The sequence below is a fragment of the Lipophrys pholis genome (genome assembly GCF_963383615.2).
Source record: "Lipophrys pholis genome assembly, chromosome: 9".
NCBI classification, from domain to species: domain Eukaryota; kingdom Metazoa; phylum Chordata; class Actinopteri; order Blenniiformes; family Blenniidae; genus Lipophrys; species Lipophrys pholis.
In genome coordinates, this window is record NC_137639.1 from 22,343,141 (window position 1) to 22,367,764 (window position 24,624).

The 24,624-nt window shown below is 42.7% G+C and overlaps 1 protein-coding gene across 1 annotated transcript; it reads right to left on the minus strand.

The window, feature by feature from the left end:
• Window positions 1-7,516: 7,516 nt before the first annotated feature.
• On the minus strand, window positions 7,517-19,666 carry LOC308115116 (myocardin). Its single transcript, XM_080472465.1, has 15 exons — window positions 19,597-19,666; window positions 16,788-16,841; window positions 15,695-15,750; window positions 14,734-14,800; window positions 13,706-13,831; window positions 13,364-13,563; window positions 13,047-13,187; window positions 12,286-12,451; window positions 12,008-12,197; window positions 11,404-11,548; window positions 10,722-11,303; window positions 10,509-10,607; window positions 10,275-10,412; window positions 10,134-10,188; window positions 7,517-10,051 (listed from the first exon to the last, which is right to left on the minus strand). Exons 1-15 carry the CDS (start codon window positions 19,649-19,651, stop codon window positions 9,615-9,617), a joined length of 2,511 nt encoding a protein of 836 aa, XP_080328591.1. The 5' UTR covers window positions 19,652-19,666; the 3' UTR covers window positions 7,517-9,614.
• Between the last annotated feature and the right edge of the window lie 4,958 nt (window positions 19,667-24,624).

The following is a 24,624-nucleotide window of genomic DNA, read 5'->3' on the forward strand; positions in this document are numbered from 1 at the left end:
AAGACAGAGGAAATGAATCTGTTCATAAAGACAACAGATCTATGTGTATCAAGTGATGACACATCCTCTTCTCAGCACTCACACACACCACGACAGTGTCCGTCAGCCAATTCTTTTTCCAGCATGCGCCTTCGGTGGTTCGGTTCAATTTAACTGTTCTCAGCAGCCATGTTTTTGGCCGCAGCGTCCAGCGGTGGACGCTGCAGCTGCTTTCAGACAAAAAGAAACAATGAAATCCAGCAGCACACTACCTGCCCAGCATCAAACAGGCATTGTGATTACCTTGTGCACACTGCACAGCATTCAGTCGCCAAAGAGCATGTGGATATTGGCCAGGTGGTTAGAAACACTTTTTAAGTACAGACAAAGTGCCAGATGTGTGCACTCTGAAACTGCTGCACTTCACCAGGTGGACAGGAAAAAGAGTTTGCCGGATGTATTAACGGGGAACTTCAGTCATAATATCAAAAAGTGAAAAAGGTGTGCTGTTATTTCTGCTGCCTCTGGGTGGAATACATTTTAATGACTGCAGATTTCAATGAATACTTCATGATACCTACAGGACGATGTCATCCACTTTAAAATTACCCAAAACTCTATTTTCTGTTTCAACATTTCAGACTTTGTCTTTACATTTAAACCTCAGCAGAAGAAGCTTATATATGTGAGGTGATATGAATGGCATTTAAATAGTTTGATAAGATATGATCAGCGGGATAAAGCGATCTACAAGATGGATGACCTCATATATTTGTATTCTTCATTCATAACAGTAAGAGTTGCTGACACTGAGGAAAGCCATGGTGTACATTGGAGAGGTCATTCATCCATTAATCACAGAGGCAACTAAGAGAGACATCATCCCCAACAAGCACATTCAAAACATGTGCGCGATGCACAGCACTGGGGAATGAAGGAAGAGAATGGACCTGGAGAGAATCCAACCGGGCCAGGGAGAACATGCAAACTCAAGCAAACAATGGTCATTCCACCATGAGTCAAAAGTTCAAACTGCTCTACCAAATTAGAGTATAATCCTGCTTAATGCAACAAAAAATGTGATTCATATTTTTTCAAGGTTCTGATGTTCACCATGTTTTGTTTTGTTTTTTTACAAAATCTGAGCACGTTTCCTGTTACATGTAAATCACTGATGCTGTGGACGAGCAGCCATTTGTTGTTTCATGTTCCTGCAGACCTTGAATGACTCTCACATGAACATAAAACAGATTACGTGATGGCGTTTACACGCCATGTATTGGTTGATGTGGTTCCAAGCACCTTTATTACTATTAACTGCCACCAATCTGACACGGAAACTCAAGTAGTTGCTGTGAAATTAATGTCCTCATGCCGTCTCTCACATGGCTTAGAAATGCAGAGCAAATCTCTCAGAGGAATGGTACAGAAATCGAACCATGGCGACCCTCTGCCAGTGATCAAAGCAGACCCAACTCCACCCCAACCTCGACCCAAGAGACAAAACCAGCAAGCAAGGAAAAGAGAGGCAGAGACGGAAGGAGAGAGAGAATCCACAGAAACCATATCACGTCTCGGCAAGAGCTACCTGCTTTACATATGAAACACACCTTTCTCCATTTAATTCCCATGAAATCGCAAAGGAAGCGGTTATTCCAAAGGAGAGACGCGGGGGAAGTGAGGTGGAACGGCTAGAGGGGCCATTACAGAGAATCCCTCATTACAACCTGGTCACAGATTCAGAGTATTACCCCTGTGAAAACACACTCTCACCCCTGGGTGGATGAGTCAAAGAGAGCAGATTGTCTCATCTTATTTCTTCTTTGTGCCTTGTCCCTCAACAGCTACGGTAGGGTTAAACGTATCAACATGCGAAGCTTTTGCTTGTTTTACAATGAACAGACAGGCTGGTTTAGATCTCACGGGCTGTAGGAGTGTTTAAGGAATTGCCTGTTGTATGTTCTTCCCTCTCTTTGATGGGAATATAGAGATGGATCCTCAGAGCAATCACCGGCCTGTGATCAGTCATTCAATTAATCAACTCACCTGCTTTCAGAGCTAGCTCTTGTGTAGCAACAGCGCCTTGACCACTAAAGAGTACTGTGTAGATATTAGGTCTGATGAAGAAAAGGGAAAGGCAATCTGAAGGTGTCTTTTAGCATCAGAGAGCAGATTTGGCAAGACATCAGAGGGGAGAAATATCCTGACTCATCCATCAGATTTGTGTGGATCCATTAGTTTCTCCATTCATTAGGCGATGCAGTTTGAAGAAGAGGCTGTTTTGCAAGAATATAGATATGCAAAAATAATAGATTACACAGAATATACTGGCATCACAACAAGCACGGAAAGAGCACACTCGGTAGTGGCATATTTAACTGTTTAGCAGCCGTACAGCATGACTCTGTTGATGATTTTCATATAAATTCTGTATCGACGTCATAGTCGCTTTTCCGCAAGCACAAAGACGGACTTCTGTGAAATATCTTCACTATCGGTGGGATTGTACTTGAATTGTCGAAAAAAAAGTGCGCTAACGATAAAATGTAATGACTTTGGGGAGTCTGCTTAGTGCCAGCATGAGACATTTATGGCTTCGAGTACAATTTCTCTGCAGATATTGGATGGATTTCCAAGGGGTTTCTTAATCCTACCGATTCACCTCAGAGTAATCTGTAATAGGAATTACTTGGGTGATTGATGAGTCATACATGACAAACAAACAAAAAAAACAACAACATTTGATTGGTTTCAGATTTACTTTGGTGCACCTTGCATAATAACAGCCTAATATAGCGAGCTGTCATGAAGCACTCTCTCGTAGTACAAACCAAATTAGGAGTCCCTAGAAGTAATGTCATAATCCCCACAGTCCCGATCTCACTATCATGGAGTCTGTTTGGGAGGGCACAAAGAGACAGAATGACCTGAGGTAGCCCACATCCACCGAACCCCTGTGTTTAGCTTTAAACGGTGTTTTATATAACCTCCCAACAAGATTCCTTCAGAAAGTTTACAGGGAAGATGTGATGGTGCTTTGAGTGAAACAGGTTGTCACACTAAATATGCATTTTCTCTTCTGTAAATTCACTTTGCGTCGTCTTGGTTGATGGAAATTACCGATTCGCACCTGTATTTTTTGAAAGCATTCATCCTCTCCTGCGTGGGTTTCGTGTCGATACTCTGATTCCTCCCACAGTGCAAACGCATGCATTTGAAGTTAATTGGTGACAAAACGCTGAAAAGGAAGAAAGCGCGTTAACAGTATCTCAATTAGCAAATGAATAAAGTGAATAAACAAAGGGATATTTGCTGTGTCCACCTTTTTCCTCCAGAGCACAACCAACACTTTTTGTTGGACTAATTCACCATTTTTCAAACTTCTCACAAATCCAACCTGGTAGATCCTTTTTATCACACCACATTATCTTAAACAAGGATAATATTTAAATCAGAGCTGTGTGGGGTCTACATCTTTTTAAAAATGCACTTGATTGGCTGAATGTTTCTGATTGTGGTCCTCTGCTGCAAAATATTTCAAAGGCCTCAAAGCCTCCCCTCTGATTTTATTGAATGATGACTAATACCCTTTTTTTTTTTTCTTTTATTTCATAAATGCTGAAAACGTTTTTCACAGTACTGTGCTGGCCAATTTCAAGAAATGAAGTGAAAATTCAAATCTTCAAAATGTGTGGATTCCTATATTTTAATCTAAGGCCAAAATGATCACTTTTAAAATTTCAAGTGTGAACTTTTAAGTTCATTTTATGAGTGTAGAAGTAACTTAACGAGAAAATTAACATTTCGATGATTTTATCAATTTTGGAGATATGCCTGTTAAATAATCTACAGGACCCTCGTCTTTCAAAGTGACACACACGTCTTACATGGAATCTGTTCGGTCTTTATTCCATTTTTGAAAGATTAAATCTTTACGTTATGTGTCACTTCAACAGGCCAACACGAGGCTACAGTAAAAACTGTTTAGAAAAAACACACAACCTAACTATACTCTAGAGTCCGTTAAAAATGTGTAAACTATGGCACCATGATCAAACCCCAAAGTCCCCGTGACAGATGAATTCCTAAACTTACTCATGCGGTCAGGCTGAAGTATTGATTGTATTTCAAATTGAAAGAATTTGCTTTGATTAATGTTGAATCAATATTTAATATTTAACTGTTACTGACACCTTATCAATCAGTACTAATTTAACCATCTACACGTGAATTATAGGCATATATTATAGTGACTTGGTTCAGAATGAATAATTGTGTCCAGGAAAAATTTGCAAAAAATGAAAAAAGGCCAAGCGGTTGTGGTCATTAATAGTTCTCTCACACATTACTGAGGCACCTGTTTAATTAATTAATACAAAGTGAAAATTAAACTCGAACCATCCATTACATACATACATACAGGAAACTAGAGCAGAATAAACTGTTTGACTGATAAAATTTTGTAGATTTAAAGTGTCACTGCTGATCGTTCAGGCTTTTCAAGGATGTGAGGTTTACTGGCAAAAAGCAGCGTTACAACATGAAAAATAACACTAAACAAAAACCGCTTTACTTTTTAGTAGAGTATTTAGTTCGATTCATGTCTGCAAAAGCCAAGAAATAACAAGCCCAACAACTGACCATGGAGGAGTCCAAGTTGCTTTGGAGGTGAAACAGTTTGTCTCCGTGTCTCTGGAGCCACGTTCTCACACCTTTGGACAAATGTCAGTGGGACAACTTTCAGTCGAACTTAAGTTAAGAAGATAAATATATGTTTATTTATGGAACAAAGGTTGATTAGTTTTAGCTATAACAGACATGAATCCATCATTATGTCCCCCACAACTTCCTCCAGCTCTTCTGGGGGGCTTGAAGTTCATATTCATTTTTGCCTAGCTGGTGCTTCTCCTTCATGCACATTAGAAACATAATCAGTTATGAGATGAATGCTGTGTAAAAAGAGCTTGCATTGTGTTTGACTGAGGAGCTGCAGGTTTCCTTGTCAGACCAGTTGAAGCTCCAGGCCAGAGTCAAAGCCCTTACAATCTGTCTATTCAGTAAGTTCAAACAATCCAAACAAGATGAGAAATGCTTGTCATGATGTGTAAGAAATACCCTGATATATATATATGTAAGTTAAAAAAGATGATGATGATATGAATTAACCATTCCACTCCCCACCCCCAAGCTACTTTCACCATAAAAACCATTTATATGCATATTGCAATTCACTGGAGAAGTCTAGTGCTATAATCTGGTACTCTACGGAGCTTGATTTAATTTTCCAACACAAGCAGCTCCGTTTTGCGTATTTATCTTGTATGTTGAGGTTATTAGGAACGTAATTGACAACAAAGTGAAGCGCACTCCCCAGAACTGGATCCTGCTCTGTCTGCTCAAGCAGAAAATAACTATATTTACATTTGAACTGAGTTTGGACGACCTAAGAACAAGCAGAGAAACAAACAAAGAGATTTGGTTCTTCACAACTGGTGAGTGAAATCTAACAGAAGCTCCTTGTTGTGAGGCTTTCAGCCGATGGTAAGACATGAGAAGTAGGAAAAGATCATTACAGCTAAATCAATGTGGCCTCCTACAAAAACAAACCAAGGTAACTGGAGTAGCTATGCACAGGGAGAACATGCACACTCCACAAAGAACAGCCCAGCCAGTATTTGAACCCGTGACCTTCTCAGTGTGAGGCCAGAGCACCACTCACCGTGCAAGCCCCAAATCGATCTGAAGAGCCCTTTAAAATATATCAGATGAACTAAGAAGCACCATAATTCATGAAACTTTCCTGCAGAATGAGTTAAAAGCTCCAACTTTAACGTTTAAAGGACATTCCAGCTGCATAATAACAATACCTTTCTATCTCACTCTTTACTTTTTAAAAAGCTTATTTTAAATAAACAATGCAATGAGAACTTTTTCGGAAAAAATCTCCACTCAATTTTTGACAACTTAAATTAGAACTATAATTTTATTGGACCAGAACATTTGAAAATAAAATAGCAATGCAAATCTGCATAATTTCCTGTAAATGTAATTTAAGTCTTGGACTTGGGACAGCAAAACAAAAGGCAAATAATTTTAAAAGCTAACTCCATCCACTGCCTCACACCTTCTTTATTTCTGTCTTTAAGACTTTAAATGACTTTTTTTTTTTTTTTTAAACACTGTTAAACAAGACGTTAAATAGTTTCAGAGTCCAAACAGGACACCACCGTTAAAAACAAATTTGACTCAATTCTACAGACTCCAATAAACCCAAACACAGCAGTTAGTGTTTACAAAAATAAACGAACGAAACTCATAACTTACTCAAACAAGAGCAAAACAAAACGGCTGATTCTTCTTTTCCTGTCGCCACTGACGTGGATTGTACCATCAGTTTGAAACGGGGACGGCTGGACTGTTCCATTCCATGTTTTCTGTATCCAAACGCTTCCAAAGTTTTGAAGAGATTTCTTCTACTCTTTTTCATCCTCTAAAGGTCCCAACAGCCGTGAACAATATATTTTATTGTCACAATGAAGAAACTTCGTTCATAATCTCATGTATAAAATGTAATTTTGAAGGGGACACATTCCTCTGCATCACACCACTTCATTTAGCACAGACTGGGACAATCTGTGACCCACCTGGACTCAGAAACCCCTCATGTCAAAAGGTTGCATACACAGTACATAGCAATCAGAATGGGATGCAGAATAAATATATAAATATATGTGTGTTTGCTACAAAACCTTTGCATCTTCAATATCTTTGCATCTCTAGAGTCCAGGTGGAGGGATAATAGTTTATTCTGTGTGTGGAGCATCAACTGTGTATATTTGGGTAACTGTTACTAGAATCAAAAACCGGTGCGTTTAATTATTCAGCTCCTGGTTTCAATACTGTTTCATCATGGAGATTAACTATCAAACCATCCGGGTGTTAATACTGTTTCATGGGTATTTGAGAAGCATATGTGTAAACATCTTTATTTGTTTTACTGCATGCATTAATACCTGATAAGACGTGTTTATTATGAAAAATGTAATCAATCAAAAACTTTTGAATCATTTTGTTAATCCATTCACTGTGACGTATCACAAATGAAACAAAGAGAGAGCACATGGGAAATCTATTAAGACTTTAATTTATTTAAATTTTTTTTATGCTTTTCATAACATTTTCGACAGGGGTTGGTGTCTCTGTCGTGAATAAGTTATACAATAAATAAAAGCAAACACAATATTATTTCTTTGCATAGTTTTCAAAATGTATAGCAGCAAGTAGCCGACTGCATCAGAGTCCCATAAAACACACCTGATGTTTCACCTGATGTTTCAAACGCCGTTTGAGAGAGAAACTCTTAAACTTGGTTTAATCAAATCCGTGGAACTGTCTCCAGGGTGTCTCGGGAAACTCTGAACCCGTGTTCGGAAATCAAATAAAAAACAAGGAAAACACCGGTGTCAGCCCTAAAGCAGTGGAAGTCACAGGAGGTAGCATCTTACTCTCCTGCCTATCAATTTCCTCTTTTTTTTTTCTCTTGCAGCAGGCAATGTTTATTGATCGCCATGATTATCATAGCCATCCATCCACATTTAGCTGCATTTTTTATGGTCTCTGTAGCGAAAGCTGTTCAAGAATTGCCTCAACACCAGGCTGTGGTATTGTGCTGAAGGCTTGCCGATGCACAGGTAATCTCATTCCAATAATTCACCGAGGCCATTGTCGATTCATAATCAGAACAAGTACCAGGCAGGCATCGAGGCGACAACGTCTGCATGGAAACAACACAACATGAACATAATATGACCTCAGAACTGAGAAGTTTCTGTGCCCTTCACACAATCTTATTGCACTTTTGCTTTCACTTTGATTTTCATACAATAGTGAGAGGAGACAAATGTTTGAATGGAGTTATAATACAGAAAGAAAAGAAAAAAAAAAAACATCAAAAATTAATGAGCCAATCCCAGCTCTCCAAAATAACTGATGGGATATGTGGCCAATTAAGGGCAAAGTGTAATTTTATGTAGATGGTTTATTCTAACTGGATTACATTTATCTGGTCCAGCAGAGAAGAACAGCAGCTAACTCCTGTCATTTCTTTTTTCTTATATCATACCGTTATTATATTAAGTGAGTTTAAGAAACTGAGACATAATTCACTAGAAATAAATAATGTACCCATTTCTAGTAAACATATAAATACGATAACTGTCACCATCACACACTGTTAAAGGTACCGCGTGTGATCAGTTTGCCAGGTGAACATGTTTCATGCTTCACATATGTATTTTTGAGTTCTTCTGCAGGGCACTTTCAGCACTTTCAGCACTTTCAGCACACTGCCAAAACGTGTGGAATAAAATGTACAATAATTGAACAGGTGTGGCCTTAGCATGGTGTTGACTTATAAATTGTGCTAAATCTGGCTTTGCGAGGAGCTTGTAAGCACGGAGCGGCGGGCCAGACACCGTTGGGGGTTAATCAGGGAACAAAATGACCACCTGTTTTCGCAAAGCAATGAGGAAACTCTCACTCAGCTGATTGGTGCATTTGTGCCGTACTATTTTTGGGGTGGTTGCCTGATTGCTCTCTTGGAGAATGGTGACTTGAACAAGGTAATGTGGTTGTTCTGATGATTACACTGGATAACTACAGCAGAGTTGCTGTCCGTTGGCAGGGAGACTGAAATTAAAAACCGTGGACACAGGAATCCAACGGCTTTTTTCCTCCGTCTTTGCATTTGTATCCTCTCACAGATCACTTATACAACACAAAACACACACACACATACCCATACGAGGCAAACACTTAATTTTAAGCGAACAAAGAACAAGTGCATTAAGCATTATTGCTGGTAAATATACATGGAAGCATTTGTATGTTGACACACACAAACAAAAGCAGCCCTGTGTGTGCAGTCACACATGGTGAAAACACTCCTCCTTAACAGACATTCTCCCAGAACCGTACATTCACACAAGAGGACACACACACACACTTCTTGTGTGTTGGCTTCTGCCAGCTTTCACTGGAGCCACACACAAGCTGTGCGCTGTCTGGCTTTTACACACTCTGAATGAGCTTTATGAATGGCTAGGGCTCAATGGCTGAGTCAACACCAGGGGCCACACTCAACCCAACGACGACGACGGGTTTCTGGAGATAAGTCAGAAACAACATTCTCCCAGCGCAGCCAGGGAGCATGTTTAAATTAATACGCCAACAGGTTTTCTTTTGTTTTGCACTGCAAACATTGTGCTGCGAAGTGTGTCAGTCCACCGTTGTGTTGTTTTGTGTGCCGTTTCTGGCTCGGCCCAAGTGCTTTTAAACAAGACTCTGCACTGTATCTGTGTGTATAGAGTGCACGTGTGTGTGCATGTGTTCATGCTCACATTGTCCCGTCAAAGCTATGTTTGATGTGATTGCTGCAATGAATCCAGCTCTCGACATTGCGTGGAGCCGGGGACTCTGACAGCCTGTCAGTGACAGATGGATGGACGGAGGATGCACTACCTTGTGTCCTCTCTGGGATGCAGACAGTTTGCCCCATTCATGAACATCAACGAAAATGTACCTACTGTACATACAAACAGGTTACAATAAGAAGCACGCTCGCTCCTTACAAGTCTTCACCACTGCTCAATCATTAGATCCAGCACTCGATTGACATTCAGATCTGAATCCAGACTGAAGTCGGACTCAACAAAGGGAGCCGTCGGTGGGGTGAGAGGGCGAAGGCCAGAGGTCAGTGTTTCAAGCCAGTCGGCAGCATCGAACGGTGTCGGAGCCCGTCGTTTCCGTGACTTCCTAGCGGATGGCAGGGGAGATGTGCAAATAGACGGAGGTGGCGGAGGAGCAGGAACCATCTGATTGGGGTTTGTGACGGCAGGGGATGGAGGGAGCTCCAGCAAAAGAGAGGAGCATAGGGGTGAGGGTAAGAAGTTGTCGTCTTTGTTGTGCTGTATGGAAGCTTGGGGCGGATCAATTTGAAGGGGTGGGGAAGGAGGAGAAGAGGGGTCAGAGGTTGAGTGGGCCGGGGATTTATGATCAGAGGCGTTGGCGGAGCCTGGAAGAGAAGCAGTAAAGGGATTAGCCTCTGGATGAAATATGAATGCCTTTTAAGTTTTCATTAATTGTGAGAGACTGACCGGCACAAGTGAGGGGCTCATCTAGGATATCGTCAATGGACTGCCGGGGATCCATCTGTGGCCCAAGAAGGGTACAAATTGAGCTTTTTTCACTGTGCAGAAAATATTAGCTGAACAGTTTTCTTCTCGACAGTCTCTAACCTGGGCTTTCTGGATGGCCTCCTGCAGTTCTTCCTCCAAGCTGCGAACGCCAGGTAAGGCCTGACCAGGACTTGCTGTAATCTGCACTGGAAGCTCAAAGTCTTGGCCGATCACATCACATGGCTGACAGCAAAACACCTGATTACAAAAGATTCAGTTTATTGTTTACCTCTGGGGGAAAAAAATTATTTGTATACATTCATCCAAGACGTGTTCATTTATTTGTATGTTCACCTGCGTAAACAACACCTCTGTCTGTGTCTCTGTTTCCGGCTTCCCTTTAGAGCATCCCGGATCCTGTTGCAGGAATGGATGAAGGGATCCTCCACAAGACTGGTGATGGATAGTTTCATAAAAGAACTTTAACTAATCTACTTCCAAAAACCTTGAAATTCAGATATCAAGCACTCTCGGACCAAAGATTCCAGTCTGTCTGTCTGTAGTTACCTCATTGCCAGTGTGTGTGGCGCGGTCCCTGGGTCTGCTCCTTATTCTTTCCCTCATCTCCAGCTCCACGCTCAGCTCTTGCTGCTGTTGATGCTGCTGCTCACTCTCAGATCTCCAAGGAGTCCCACACTGCAGGGGCGAGGAGGATGACATGGGTAGACCGGGACTTGGAGTTCCTGAGGCGGTGCTGGGAGGAGCCAAGAAGATGGCGTTCGTAAGACTACACTGTTCACCTGCCAGGCTGACTGGTGCGGTGAAACTGCTTGGGACAGCGTTCAGAAGTCTACTTGGAGCGTCACTGAGAATCCCATTAGGAATCCCTTCGTCTTGGATGTAAAGTTGCTGGTTTGGGCTGCTGCTCGGCGAGTCTAGTCCAGAGGTGGAGCTTGAGCTTGGGCTCTGGGTAGATGGCAGCTGCAGACAGGGGGCGAGGGGCTCCAGGCCAGTAGCCAGCTGACAGAGGGGGGCAGGGGTGATGCAGGCCTGAGGAATCTGAAAAGGACGAAGACGCTGCAACAGTGCCGGTTTGGTGCCAGAGACGGGGAGGCCTCGCTTGCGCAGCTGTTGCCGCAACTCTGACACCTGGGAAAAGGAAGAGATATCGTAGTAAGTTTCACACCATTTTTTAGCCAGTTCTGCAATATAAGAACCCTCTTTCCTCTGACAGATAAGGTTCACTTACTGTTAAGTCAACAAGATTTGCAGGGAGAGGCTCAGACTTGGCTGCAGAGTTTGGATCTATTGGAGTGTGGTCTGTTGTGGCAGGAACAGGTTGTAAATTGAGTGGCATGGCTCCAGGCAACTTTACAAGATCACTGTGATCCCCGCTGAAGAATGGACAGAAGCACGACTCAGACACATCATACGAGGTCTAATTTCCACACTGTATTGATACTGCATCTGTTTACTTCACTGGAGGAACAAACGAAAGCTGGCCTGGGGGCCTGGCAGACTACAGCCCTCCCAACATTCTCATATCCCTGAATCTAGCCATGTGTTAAGGAATTCTATGTCAAGCAAAATTCATTTTAGGCAATAGCAGCAATTTATTCATAAATTTGCAGGTTGAAAATTGAACTGTGATTGTGAAGCTGCACAACTTACTTGTGCAGTTTAATGTGTTGTACATCAGTGGCTCAAGTTAGAACCAAATAGGACAATGACTAGTTATAGAAGTTCTTTAATGAAGCAAGGGCCCATCCCCACCAGGTCCCCAGGAACCCCAGACCTGGGCCGAGTACACCCCACCAGCTCTGTAACAGTGCCAAAGGGCTTTGTTAGTCTACCTGGGCACAACAGTAAGCTGTTGCTGTGGTTGTAGCCGTTGCTGTTGTTGCTGCTGTTGTTGCTGCTGTTGTTGCTGTTGGCTCTGGAGAATTTGAAGCTGTAGGATGACCTGCTGCTGTTTCAGGAGTTGGGAATAGGCTGGATCTGCAGGCTGGGTTGAGGTTGGGCTCTTCTGTTTGGCTCCTCCCCCTCAAAATTGAGGAATGAATATAAAGTCAAGTACCATTCAATGAAATTATTTGAACAAAAGTAGAAAAATGTATCTTGATGGCGGTACCTTCATTTCCAGACCCTGTTCTCTGGTCTGGAGGAATGTATTGATGATACTTGAGTTTCCTCATTTTGGGTTTGGTGTCCCTCGGTTTCCGTGGGCGGGGAGAGGGGGTAGTGTTGAGGGAGGGGGGCAGAGGTGAGGAGCCGACTGGAATAGGAGGCAGAGCTGTCTGTAAAGACACACATGGCGCCCACACTTGTTGTTCCCGTGTCGTGGTTCAAGAGAGCGATTTTAAGAACAGTATGCAGAGGAAATGTCAAATCTTTTCACATTGCCCGACAGAATTTTCCACATGTCAAGGTCAAACTATTACACAAAACATATAAATGCCTGACAAATCTTCAGATGACAGCCTGTGCTGGTTCTGACATATGACCACGTTGCCAGTGCAGGAATGCGTTAACCTACAGGGCAATTTCCACACTCCCCCACAAGAGCAAATTGACAGTAATGAATGCGTAGCAGCTTAGAGCCAAACATTGTTTTTGAAAAACAGAGGAGTGGCCATCCTGTTAGGTTAAAGACCTCTACATTGCTCTTTTATCTCTTATGCTCCACTGCATACCTGCTCCAAATACAGCCACATCAGGCAAATAGACATGCTGATGCTCTGGAGGAAAATGTGATACTACCTCATTTATTTCCTGACATATTTAAATAATGCATATAGTAGGAAAATATAAAAGAACCTCATGAAATTTAAAGAAGCAAAAAAAAAAAGAAAAGCCACCCTGAAGGAAGATTTTGCATTAGCCCTAGTTTACCTTTGGCAGCTGGGTTGTGGTCTGAGGAGCCACATACATCCCATTTGCTCTCCCAGGTGTCACCACTGAGTTTGATTCACCCACTGTTACACTCATTGGTTGTCTGATGCCCTCAGTTGCTGGGAGCAAAACCAAACCAGACTGGAAGAACAAATATAAGATTATCAGAAATGACATATGTAGCTACAACTCATCCAATGATTAATCTTTAATATGTTTATGAGCAGTTTTAAGATAGCAATTATTTGTGATGTTTTCCATAACTTTAACCATTTGAATTTAAAATCAAAACTTCATTGTCCGTGCCATTTTCTCACCTGAGCATGACTTGGACTGTGGTTCAGAGGTGGGCCCATAGCAGAACAGTCACTCAGTAATTTGTCCCCTGAGAGCCCAGGCAATGAGGGAAAGGGGGGCAATTGGTAAGCACCACACTGCTCAGTGGGTGACGATGAGGAGGAGGAAGAGGGGATGTCATCTTCGAAGACATCAGCAGGCAAAGGGAAGGAGACAGGACCTGAGGAAATGAAAAGTGAAAGGAGTTAAGGTCAAGTGATGACCAAAGAAGACCGTGCCAGAAGATTAAAAACAAACAAAAAAAAACAAACAGTGTGACTGCATCTGTGTGTGCTGATGCATGCAGATCCGTGTTGACTCACGGTTCTCCAGGGGCAACGTGTGCTTGTGCGTTTGCTCCGAAGGTCCAGGCGGACGCTGGATCCTCTCGGCGAGGTCCGGCGCCTGGTGGGCCCTCTTCTGCCTCTGCGCCCCGCTCGCAGTCCTCTCTATGGGTGAGAGACGGAGCAAGAGGACGGTTCAGATGAAGTGAAAGACGAGGGGACAGATGGGAGTACGACACAGAGAGAGAGGGAGAGAGAGAGGAGTGGAGAAAGAGAAGCAACAGGATTTCAGAACATATGTGATGTGAGTGTGAACAACAGTTTTGCCGCAGGCGATCAATCCCAATTCAAACCAGCAGAGGCATCAAAAACCAGTACACAGTCCTGCCCATGGGGAGTTGTATTCCCATTAATATAAACACACACAATCACACAACACTTCTGAAATGGCAGGAAAGGGCCATTAAGGAAATCAGACATTTTAATAAGCGTGACTGTACAATAATAGCACTTCCAAATTAAGGAAATGGCTAAAAGGTGTAGAAAGTCGTAGGGGGATGGGGAGAGAGAGAGAGAGAGAGAGAGAGAGAGAGAGAGAGAGAGAGAGAGAGAGAGAGAGAGAGAGAGAGAGAGAGAGAGAGAGAGAGAGAGAGAGAGAGAGAGAGAGAGAGAGAGAGAGAGAGAGAGAGAGAGAGAGAGAGAGAGAGAGAGAGAGAGAGATGACTCTGATCTCTGGATTAGTAGGTTTATCATGTGCTGTCAATCACTGATATGTTTGCCGGCTGTCTATGATGCAGTGTTATAGTGTGTAACAAGGTCACATTTCTGTTTAACTGGCAGCTGGTGAAACACAGAGCCTTTTGCAAAATGTACACTCTTCATTTCCTCACACAGCCGCACTACAACAGGGAGCAGAGAGCAGCTTAGTTATGATAAGAGAGAGAGAGAGAGAGAGAGAGAGAGAGAGAGAGAGAGTGAAGGGGAAATATGTTACTATGCACTATGATGGGATCATACAGGGTGAAAGCAAGAAGGAGACAGCAACATTATTGTCAGCATGCTATCACCTTGTGCAGTTTCAGTGTTCAGACCACCAGGGGGCAACTTCTGAGTGGCACCATCCTTAGTTAAACGCTGCATCAGGAAACAGCAGGTCAAACCAACACCCACAGTCCAAAGATAACAATACAGTACATCCAGTGAGACAGAGAGGGAGAAAACTCATGTGTCAATGTAGCTCAATGAAATACAGCCTGAGTCCTTTTCAAAATTTTAAGCTGATTTAATGTAAATCTTATGACCTTGGAAACACATCTTTGTAAAAAGAAATTGCAAAAATTGTGCTTTCCATTTAATTACAAATTTCAATATACTGCATTGAGCAAAATAATTTATTCAAAATACTAAATTGGACTCATCCAGGTGAAAATGTGCATCAAAATCAATGTTATGTGTAAACACACACACACACACACACAAACACACACACACACACATACAATTACCCAGTTGTTATTACCTCTAAGTGACATCAGTTGTGTAAAACTGCAGCCCATCATTGCCCGGTGAAAAGAAACTCTACGTACACCTGACAGTAATTTGATCAAGAACTCGAGCACTAGATTTATTACAGCCTTTTGTTTCCCTTTTGAGGATGTTTCTATATGGTGTCACTATCATACTGAAATATTTTGTGACAACTGAACTTGTCAAAATAGTGTCGTAATTGTTTTGTACCACTGAAGCTGCTCAGTAAATTACCTCAATAACTACACTGGAGAATCAGCTGACGAAGAGAACAATGTAAAGGACGGGACATGAGGATGTCATATGTACCCTGACAAAAGGAACTAACTTATCTAAAACAAAAAAAACACAATCGGAACAATTTGAATTTGTAGTCCCACTTAGTGGTTTCAATATTAAAGTCAGACATCAGTGGCAACCTTCATTTTTATTACATTTGGGTGCCCATATAGTTTAACTCTTGAGCTCACTGGATCGATGATGTTGTGATGTTTCACTCACCTGAGTTTCACTCTGGTCTTTCTCTGCTTTTTGAGGGGAGCAGGTGGATTTCAACCCTGTGGATCAGACAAAATGATCATGCATCATGTAGAAAATGGAGGAAAAAAAAGTTTGTTGTTAGTGGGATTCAGGGACTCATGGCCCAGTAGACAGTAAAGTCTGGAGAATGGGTGCATCAGCAGAGCACTCTCTGCTTTCACCTCATCCTTTCCCGTTAGAGTCGAGCATCTATTGAGTTGGCAGGCATCAAAATGTGCTCTGCCTCTTGTGAAACCGACTTCAGTGTCAGTCAACCAGGAGAAAAGTGAGGCGGAGGTGCACCGCCTGTTTGACTGCAGCATAGGCTCCTTAGATATCGCAAGGTAAAGGAACATCTAAAAAACTGTTGTAAAGATGATTCTTTTTTATAGTGACAGTTAAATCCAATCTCCTTTGTTGCAACATCAATCAATCACACACACACACACACACACACACACACACACACACACACACACACACACACACACACACACACACACACACACACACACACACACACACACACACACACCTTCATGTTGCCTTCATGTAAGCGTTATTGAGCCGATGGTGGTAAATTATGTTCAAATAAGCAATAATACAAAACCGTCTGTAGGTCAACTTATTCAATATCTTTGAGTTAATAACACATGACATCACATATACACCTACAGTCCAGATAACTGCTGAATGTGCAGCGATGTGCTGACTGATTAGATTAATGCAGAGCCTATTTATTTACCAATGCAATCCTCTTGGGATATAACTTTGTTAGCATTGAAATTATTCTATGAAATGCATAATACGATATGACAGTATTACCCTACAACCACAGTCAACAGGTTTGGAGCAAATGTGTTGATAATCAAATGCGACATTCCACTATTTTTACAGAAGTGAACTTAAAGAAAATGCTGGTCAATCGTGTAAAAACTGCACAAAGAAGAAGCAATCGATGGGCCATCATCGTTTAGTGAAGTGAGGTGACTTCGACATCATTAATTTGAAAAGCAACCTGCAGTCGTGGCGTCGACGGAATAGATCACAGTGTTAACGATACACGTGGACTAACCTGAATCTGCATTGATTTCACTCAGCCTTCTGTTCTGAATCCTCAACTGCAGGACTGAAAGACACAGACAGAGGTTGAGCCACGTTAATGAATAAATGATGAAATATTACACTGACGTAACCGCAAATTAGTTTGATCTCACCAAAGTGAAATTAATGTGTGACGGCAGGAATCGGGCCGACGTAGTGAGGTAAGAGTTAAGCAATGCCACACAGCTCGTTCCCTGTTAAACGATACGGCCTTGAAGCTTATATTACCCCATGACTTTGCAGTGCTGGTAGATTGTGTGTCTCCTTGAATGTCTCCAAACATCTACACACCAAGCGTATGCACATACACACTTGAGTTCAGTATACACAGAAACAGGTGAAGCAGGGCAGGGCCATGCACACCTAGTGTTTCCTCCCATGATACATTTCGGCGTGCACTGAGACCTGAGAGACCTGACAGGGGGGAGGGAGGGAGGGAGGAGGGAGCTGGATGCGGAGTTGAGGGCAGTAACTATTTATCTCTCAGTATGTCTATTTCTGTTTGCCCCTTCCCCCTCTTCAGCTGTCCCGCTCTCTCCACAAGCCTCTCATATCCCCTCCTCCTCACGTCATATTCATTTGTGCTGCTAACTATATTCTTCCTGCATCACTGACCCTCTCTCAACTCAAAACAAAAGTTTAACATCATGGAATTGAGGATTAAAAGCAGGTTTACAAGTTGTGTTCTGTGGCTCTCCAGAAAGTAGAGCCGTATTTGTCACACCAACATTTAGTTTTGTCATCCAATAAACATATTGTGAGGCTTCAAGCAAAGCCCCTGGAGTTGCTGTTCAGTCAGAATTCAAAAGCTTTCACCTAAAACATGCTGTCTTTTTATTTAGTATATCAAACATATACAATTTCTTTAAACCTGCACGTAAAAGATCCAATCAGTTTTCAGAGATCACAAACCTAAAAGACACTTTTATGTTGATATTTTCATGAGCATAATTATGTTTCCCTCAACGGTTTTGTAAAGTGGAGAATTCAAGTGGGAAGTGAAGTCAAATGTAATACCTGAAACGTGTCACTCGTGAAACCATGTGAAACAATTCAAAACACATCATCTGCGGCAGACAAAAAGCCCCACAGTTTGATGGACTGGCAGACAGAAATATTCCTTTGGCTCAGCAATGCACATACATGATTTGAAACAGAGCAGCTGCCTGAACAATCACGTTTTCCAGCAGGTGGGCCTACACCTAGGGGACTGTCTCTGTGTCATTTTCTCGCCTTTCTATTTAGCCAGCCGTTTACGACAGCTGCCTGGGAACTCACCAGCAGCCGCTACAACTTGTAGGGAAACCAAGCAGTGACACGCAGCCATGAGAAGGCTGTTTCATGCTGTCACACAGTGCTGGGCGCCTCCTGAGAGCTGAATTCACACCATTAACTTGCATTAATACAACACGGTGCCATATAACCAGAGATGGAAGTTTAAAAAAAAACAAATCACAAATATGCACATTATTCGATTAAAGTTGTATTTTTGTGTACTTATTTTGTACATGTACATACTCATTAAGTATGTACATGTATGTTACTCATGCTTCAAAACCATTTACGTTTGAGATCATCACAAGTCGTGACTGAGAACGCCTACAGCTTTAATAAATATCAAAACCTTCTGATTTGCATTTTCACAGCCAATAAGTTGATTGTTTTATAAAATGAAATTTGTTCTTCATATTTGTGTGTGTTCACAAACTAAACTGTCATGCAGTGATTCTATTATATTTTATTGTCCCTCAGAGCAAGGCATTTTTAACCTACATATTGTATACTGGTGAGTTGAGTGAAATACCTATTGATGGTGCAACTAAACACATTTTAAACGTTTGATTAAACCTACACGCTTATGTACTTATACAAAATTTAAGTGGTGTTATAGTTGTATTTAAGTAGAACATTTCAATGTTCTCTCCACCCCTGCATATAACCACTCTGATTAAACTGATGACTGCAACGGTGATATTTGTGTTTTACCGTGATTCTAATTTTAATTGGTCTGGCAGCTTCCTTCATATGACTCCTAATAATCTGTTATTTATCTATGATGCTTTTCAGCCATTAACCATAATGTGAAACTATATTATCTCTAATTAAATTTTGATAAATGTCCATTTTTCTGTGAAAGGAGGTCTTCAGCTCTCTGTCAAACCCTGGGATTTGCACAAAAAAAAAGTTTATGTCCAACACTTCGTCTTTACAAATTCACCGACATTATTACATCTTCATCAAACTCTAAGGACAATTGTTCTTGTCTGTTTTAACAGGCTCCAGACAGTCAACCCTAAAAAAGCAGTGCAACTCTTCTTTGTAAAATATTGTAAATCCAAAAAAAAAGAAGGCGTAATAGCTCTGGGCCATTTAAGTTATAACTCATTTAAACATGAATATTTAATACTTTAGAGATATGAAACCATCTTTTTTAATAAAGAGATCTTTCCCGGGAAGCTCCTCTGTTTGACTAACAAAGTCATGCCTTGGTGAAAGTGTGACACAGTGACGTGCTGGGATCTTTATCTTCAGGGTTAGCTGTCTTCACACCTGTATCTGTGGATAGCAATCACTAAATCCATGCTTCGTGATCAATACCTTCACTCGATCACACGTTGGACAATGTGACTGACCAGCCAATAACATTGCCCGAACACTTCACCTCAACATATCAATGGTAATATTGCCAATTGTGTCGGAGATGTAAAGCCACCATTGTGGGGGGAAATCAGTCCTTTTCTCCTTTAATTGGCGCGAGTCGATGCCTCCGGCATCCTCACCTGAGCGGAACTTGTTCCGGATGAGAAGCGACCTCTCAGAGGCCAGCAGTGTCATGGTGGGGTGAGGATGTTCGCGGGGCGTGCAGGAAGCGGAGCAGAGAGAAAGAGGAAATTCCTGGTGTCAGTCCACCAGGAGGAATGGACCTCTCTCTGTCTGTCCCTCACCGCTGGGACTGCAGAAGGAGCAAAGGAGGGGGGGGGGGGGGGGGGGGGGGGGGGGGGGGGAGATATAGACGCTTGTTAATCAACTGATAGACACAAACCAATATTGATAGAGGCACCCAAAGCACAGAGGAGATAGATTGAGGGGAAATAGATGTGGCTACTCAGACCCACAGCCAGACTCGACCGAAATGCCAGCAGCTCTGGCAACAACAGGCCTCCCTACAGACCGGCTGTCATAATCACACAGCAAGTCACAGAGGCCCACCCACAGAGACAGAGCTAACGACACAAAGAATTAAACAGACCAGGAGGCTTTTACAGAGTCGGAGCAAGGAGCCAGAAGAAGGGAAAGAGATTCGGGGCCTGTCAGTGACTGACGGCGGCAGAAACCCCTCCAGATACTCGAGACGCCAACACTAGAGGACACTGATTGTGACGGACAAACATGAACTTCCAACACCTACGGCACTGCAGCGCACATTTGTAAAGTGACAGCCACATCAAAAATGTGTCAGGCAGTAAAAGAAGACAAGTTGACTCCCAAACAGAGGGAGCTGCAAATCTACATAAGCTTCATTAGTGCACACACACAACCTATTAACAGTATTGATTTGAACTGACCAGCCACAGGAAGACCCACTGGGAGCCTGTTTGAAGGGAATGAAGAAACACACACAAACAAAATCACATACACACACACACGCATTGGAAAAGCTGACGTTATGCATATTAAATCACCTCTGTGTTCCCTTTATTCCCAATGTGATAAATACACACACTTTACTTATTTACAACGGAAGGAGTCCAAAATAAGGCCACTCACTCATTAATGCAATCAAACAGACAGCAACTGATTGAGACTTCACGTCTAGCACAGACAGAGTTCCACAGTAGGGCACTGAGGCACAAGGAGGCACTGAAAACACAGAGAGAATAGGAGCGAGAGAATGAAAGAGAATACTTACAGGAAGAGAGAGATTGGAGTCCCTCGGGGGAAATTGGAGTGGATTTAAGATTAAATTGAGAGAGGTGCGAGATGGAGGAAGAGAGGGAAAAAGAGAACTTCGTAGTGCGTTTAATGACGATTTCTTTCTTTTATGTTCTTTTCATATCCTTTTTTTTCCCCCTTTTTGCACACTTCTCAGATTCTCAGCTTGTTCCTAAAGGTGAAACGCAAGGAGGAAGTGGATCAGTAGTTCCTTCGTCCCCTTGCAATAGAAACTCACCCTCTCTACCTCTGCCTCACTCTCTCTGCCCCTCTCCCCGTTAGACCCAAAGCATCCTGGACGCTTGGTGCCAACTGTGAGCGACTGTCAAACCCCACCCCTCCCCCATCGCGGCCTACCCCTCCACCTCCCCTCCCTTATAGCCATTCACCCCTCCCGATATCTGCCAACTGATCGATTGAGGCGCAGATTCCAGCACAATAAGTACTTTTGGCATTTGTTTGCGCACGACTGTACGTGAAGCCGGTGCGGTTCCTTAATGGTAGGAGCTGAACTGTCACGTAACGTGATGGATAGAAAAGAGAACGCTGGATAACGAGATGGTTTATTACAAGGCAGTAAGAAAAGCCTGGGAGTGTTTTGGACTCACATCAAATCATGTACTGCAGCAGGACTGCAGGCTCATATGCTCCTGTCAAGACACCTTTGGGTCACCCTCTTAAAGTGATTTAGTAGTAGTGTGTGTGTGTGTGTGTGTGTGTGTGTGTGTGTGTGTGTGTGTGTGTGTGTGTGTGTGTGTGTGTGTGTGTGTGTGTGTGTGTGTGTGTGTGTGTGTGTGTGTGTGTGTATAAGAGGCACCGCAGAGAGTCACAGGTCAGTAAGTCAGTGTCCGTCAGCATATACTTTACAGTGTGTATCAGCACGGGTGCCAAGCAAAATCACCTGAGATTCCCCTCACTGTTCATGCTCTGAAACAAACCGGGCGGACATGTTGAGGACTGTTTGTCCCACACATGTACACGACATGTATGTATGTGTGTGTATACGTAGCCCCGGGCCACAGAGGAGGGGTAAAAGTAGGGGGAAGTGAGGTTGTTGCTGGAGCACCTGTTCTGCGAATTTGACGGACAGGACGCGTGTGCTGGTTCAGCAGGTCATGAAGAGGAAGGGAGTCAAAGGGTGGGAGGGAGGGAGGGAGGGAGGAAGGGAGGAAGGGAGGAAGGGTGAGGCAGAGAAGACAGCAAAAAAAAATTGGTGAGGAGGAGAGAGTGGAGCTAAACTTGAGGGGGGAGGGTGGGAGGGTGGGCCCATCGATGAAGACGGGAAAAGAGCTGATAGGAAACAGAGGGAAAAGGAGATTGCTGCCATTTTATCAGATGTTGAAGGGAAAAGACTGTGACGTGGAGATCCACTAATCAGAGAACAGCGAGCGGAGATAGAACTGCATGGGCCAATTACTGATACCATGGAATAAAATGGAGCAACTAATGGAGCACAAAATGAATGGGAACCTTAATTTAATAGTTGGGTTACAGACGGGCCCGCTCTTTCAGGTGCCATTTGCACACTATGTCTGTGTTTGCCGCCATTATAAAATCTCACCTTTGACAGCTTTCCCTCACATAACCCGTAAATGCATTTCAGACACAGCTTCACACACACATATAAACACTGACCACACTGACAGCACGGCACATTATTGTAGGAAAGGTGATGTAATTGCCTTTTCCTCTTGTACCCCGCCATAGCTGAACCCTGGCTCTGCAGCCGGGACTCCCTTTCTGATTAACACCTGTTACCCTCCTTCTTCTACCCTCACACAAACACACACACACACACACACACACACACACACACACACACACACACACACACACACACACACACACACACACACCCTATAGTGTTAATCCTGCACTGTGTCTGGTGAGTGGGGAGGGTTGCACGCTGTTAACCTTTCCCTTCTGAATATCATATTTCTCAGTGTACGTCAGGGCTTACTCATCTTGTCATATTGCAAATGTGCTAAATGGACACTTTGTCCATCATTCGGCTTGAAAACATAAATATATCTAGAACCCCTTTTTGCATGGGTGGTTTCATGTTCATGTCAAAAATGGCCCCCCATATGAAGAACTCAATGTCAATTCACCACTCATAAGACTCACAATCTGATATAAGTATCCCTCCACCATTTGAGTGGAGAGCTGAGAGACAGCTGGGAAAATGATCCCAATGCATGCATAGTAAGTGTAAGTGTGCCCTCACATGGCCAAACTGTGCAACGACAGCTTCATGAAATAAAGCAAATTCACGGTTAGTACAGCTTTCCATCATTCTGCCTCCTCTCAGCGGCAGTAATGGGACGTCTGTGATGTAACAGAGCAGATATACAACAAACATATCAAAGTGCTAAATGTATCAAAGAGAATAAAAAGCTGAAACATAGCAGTCTAGCACACTTCATTACGTCTGCTGCCTCTCCCTGGTCGTTCATCACTGGATCTATTCTCATCCCCGGCTCCTCTCCTCCTCTACCTTTATCACTTCAATCACTTGGCGATGTGCCTTGTGCCACTCAGAAGGCCCGCTGCCCGTTCCACTCCATGCCACACAAACACAGCCACACACACACACTCTCTCTCTCTCTCTCTCTCTCTCTCTCTCTCTCTCTCTCTCTCTCTCTCTCTCTCTCTCTCTCTCTCTCTCACACACACACACACACACCCACACACACAAGCAAATATTAAACACACACCCCACAGATCTGTCCTCTCTCTCTGTCTGTCATCCGTCTGTCTGTCAGTCTCTGCACTTTGAAGCTCTGTGCAGCCTGGAGAGTCTCACACACCCATAGTACTATACACACACACATACATACCCGGCTCCAGCTGGACTGCTGATCATACACACTTGGCCGATTGAATATTCATCATCATCATCATGCATTGAGGACCTTGAAGGCTCAGTGATACGGCAGCCCAGTGGTGTCAATTACAGCCAGAATCTGTTTTGTGGCAGTTTGTTCTTCTTCCTTGTGACAGAAAAGCACAGATTTAATGATGGAGTCCTCGGAATGACCTCAACAATGTATGCATGTGATTCTGCAACAAGTAATGTGATCAAGAGGTCATCTAACTCATAATCTTACACTGTGTGCCAGAACACGATGCAGCATTGGTGTTGAAAGTTGAAAGGCCTTGTAATGCGATGGATGAAATCTTCAGTGGCATTTTATAACTTCATAGAACTGTACAGTATATGTGAATGGATCTTGTTACTTCCATGTGTGGCCTTGTATTTCTCTCTTTCTGAGGCCTCTGCACCGGACAACTCTACACTTGAGAGGCCTGACCTACCTTGAGGCGTTGGAAACGCAACCCCACAGTAGTTTGGGTGTTTTTAAAGGTGAGCATGTGCTTTTACAGCTCAAGTTACATTCGGATTAAGTTTGTCATTTTGTCAATGGAAAGACCGTACAGCTGAAAGCTGATCAAAGTCTTTGTGCACGTGCGTGCGTGTAGAACATAGTAATCTCACAGCACTTCAAACTTCAGGCTGGAATCATCTAACAGATAATATTAAGAAGAACATAATGTACAGTGACCAAAAACTAAAAACCAGAGCTCAAAGTAAACCTCTGGGACCAGGACTGGACAAAGCTGGCTTAATCCATTTTTTTAAATGAAAAATCATTGTTTGCAACATTTTAAATTTTAAAGTAATTGAGAAGTATTATTGAACACCATATATTTTATGACTTGTTTGGTTTAGTTCTTTATCCTTTGACCTTCATAACTCGAAAGTTAAAGAAAAGTAGTACTTGATCACTTGTGTCTAAAAAGTAGGGGAGTTAGTTACTATTTACAGAAAATACAAGGTAACCTGTTATTTGGAAAACTACCCTGTGCAGTAC

Excerpts from the sequence above, each read along its gene's own strand:
- LOC308115116 (XM_080472465.1), bottom strand. The coding sequence starts at position 19,651 with ATGACACTGCTGGCCTCTGAGAGGTCGCTTCTCATCCGGAACAAGTTC. Across the intron at positions 14,801-15,694 it reads AAGACCAGAGTGAAACTCAG|CGTTTAACTAAGGATGGTGC; the intron begins GTGAGTGAAACA and ends TTCCTGATGCAG. Across the intron at positions 13,188-13,363 it reads ACAGTCCAAGTCATGCTCAG|TCTGGTTTGGTTTTGCTCCC; the intron begins GTGAGAAAATGG and ends TTGTTCTTCCAG.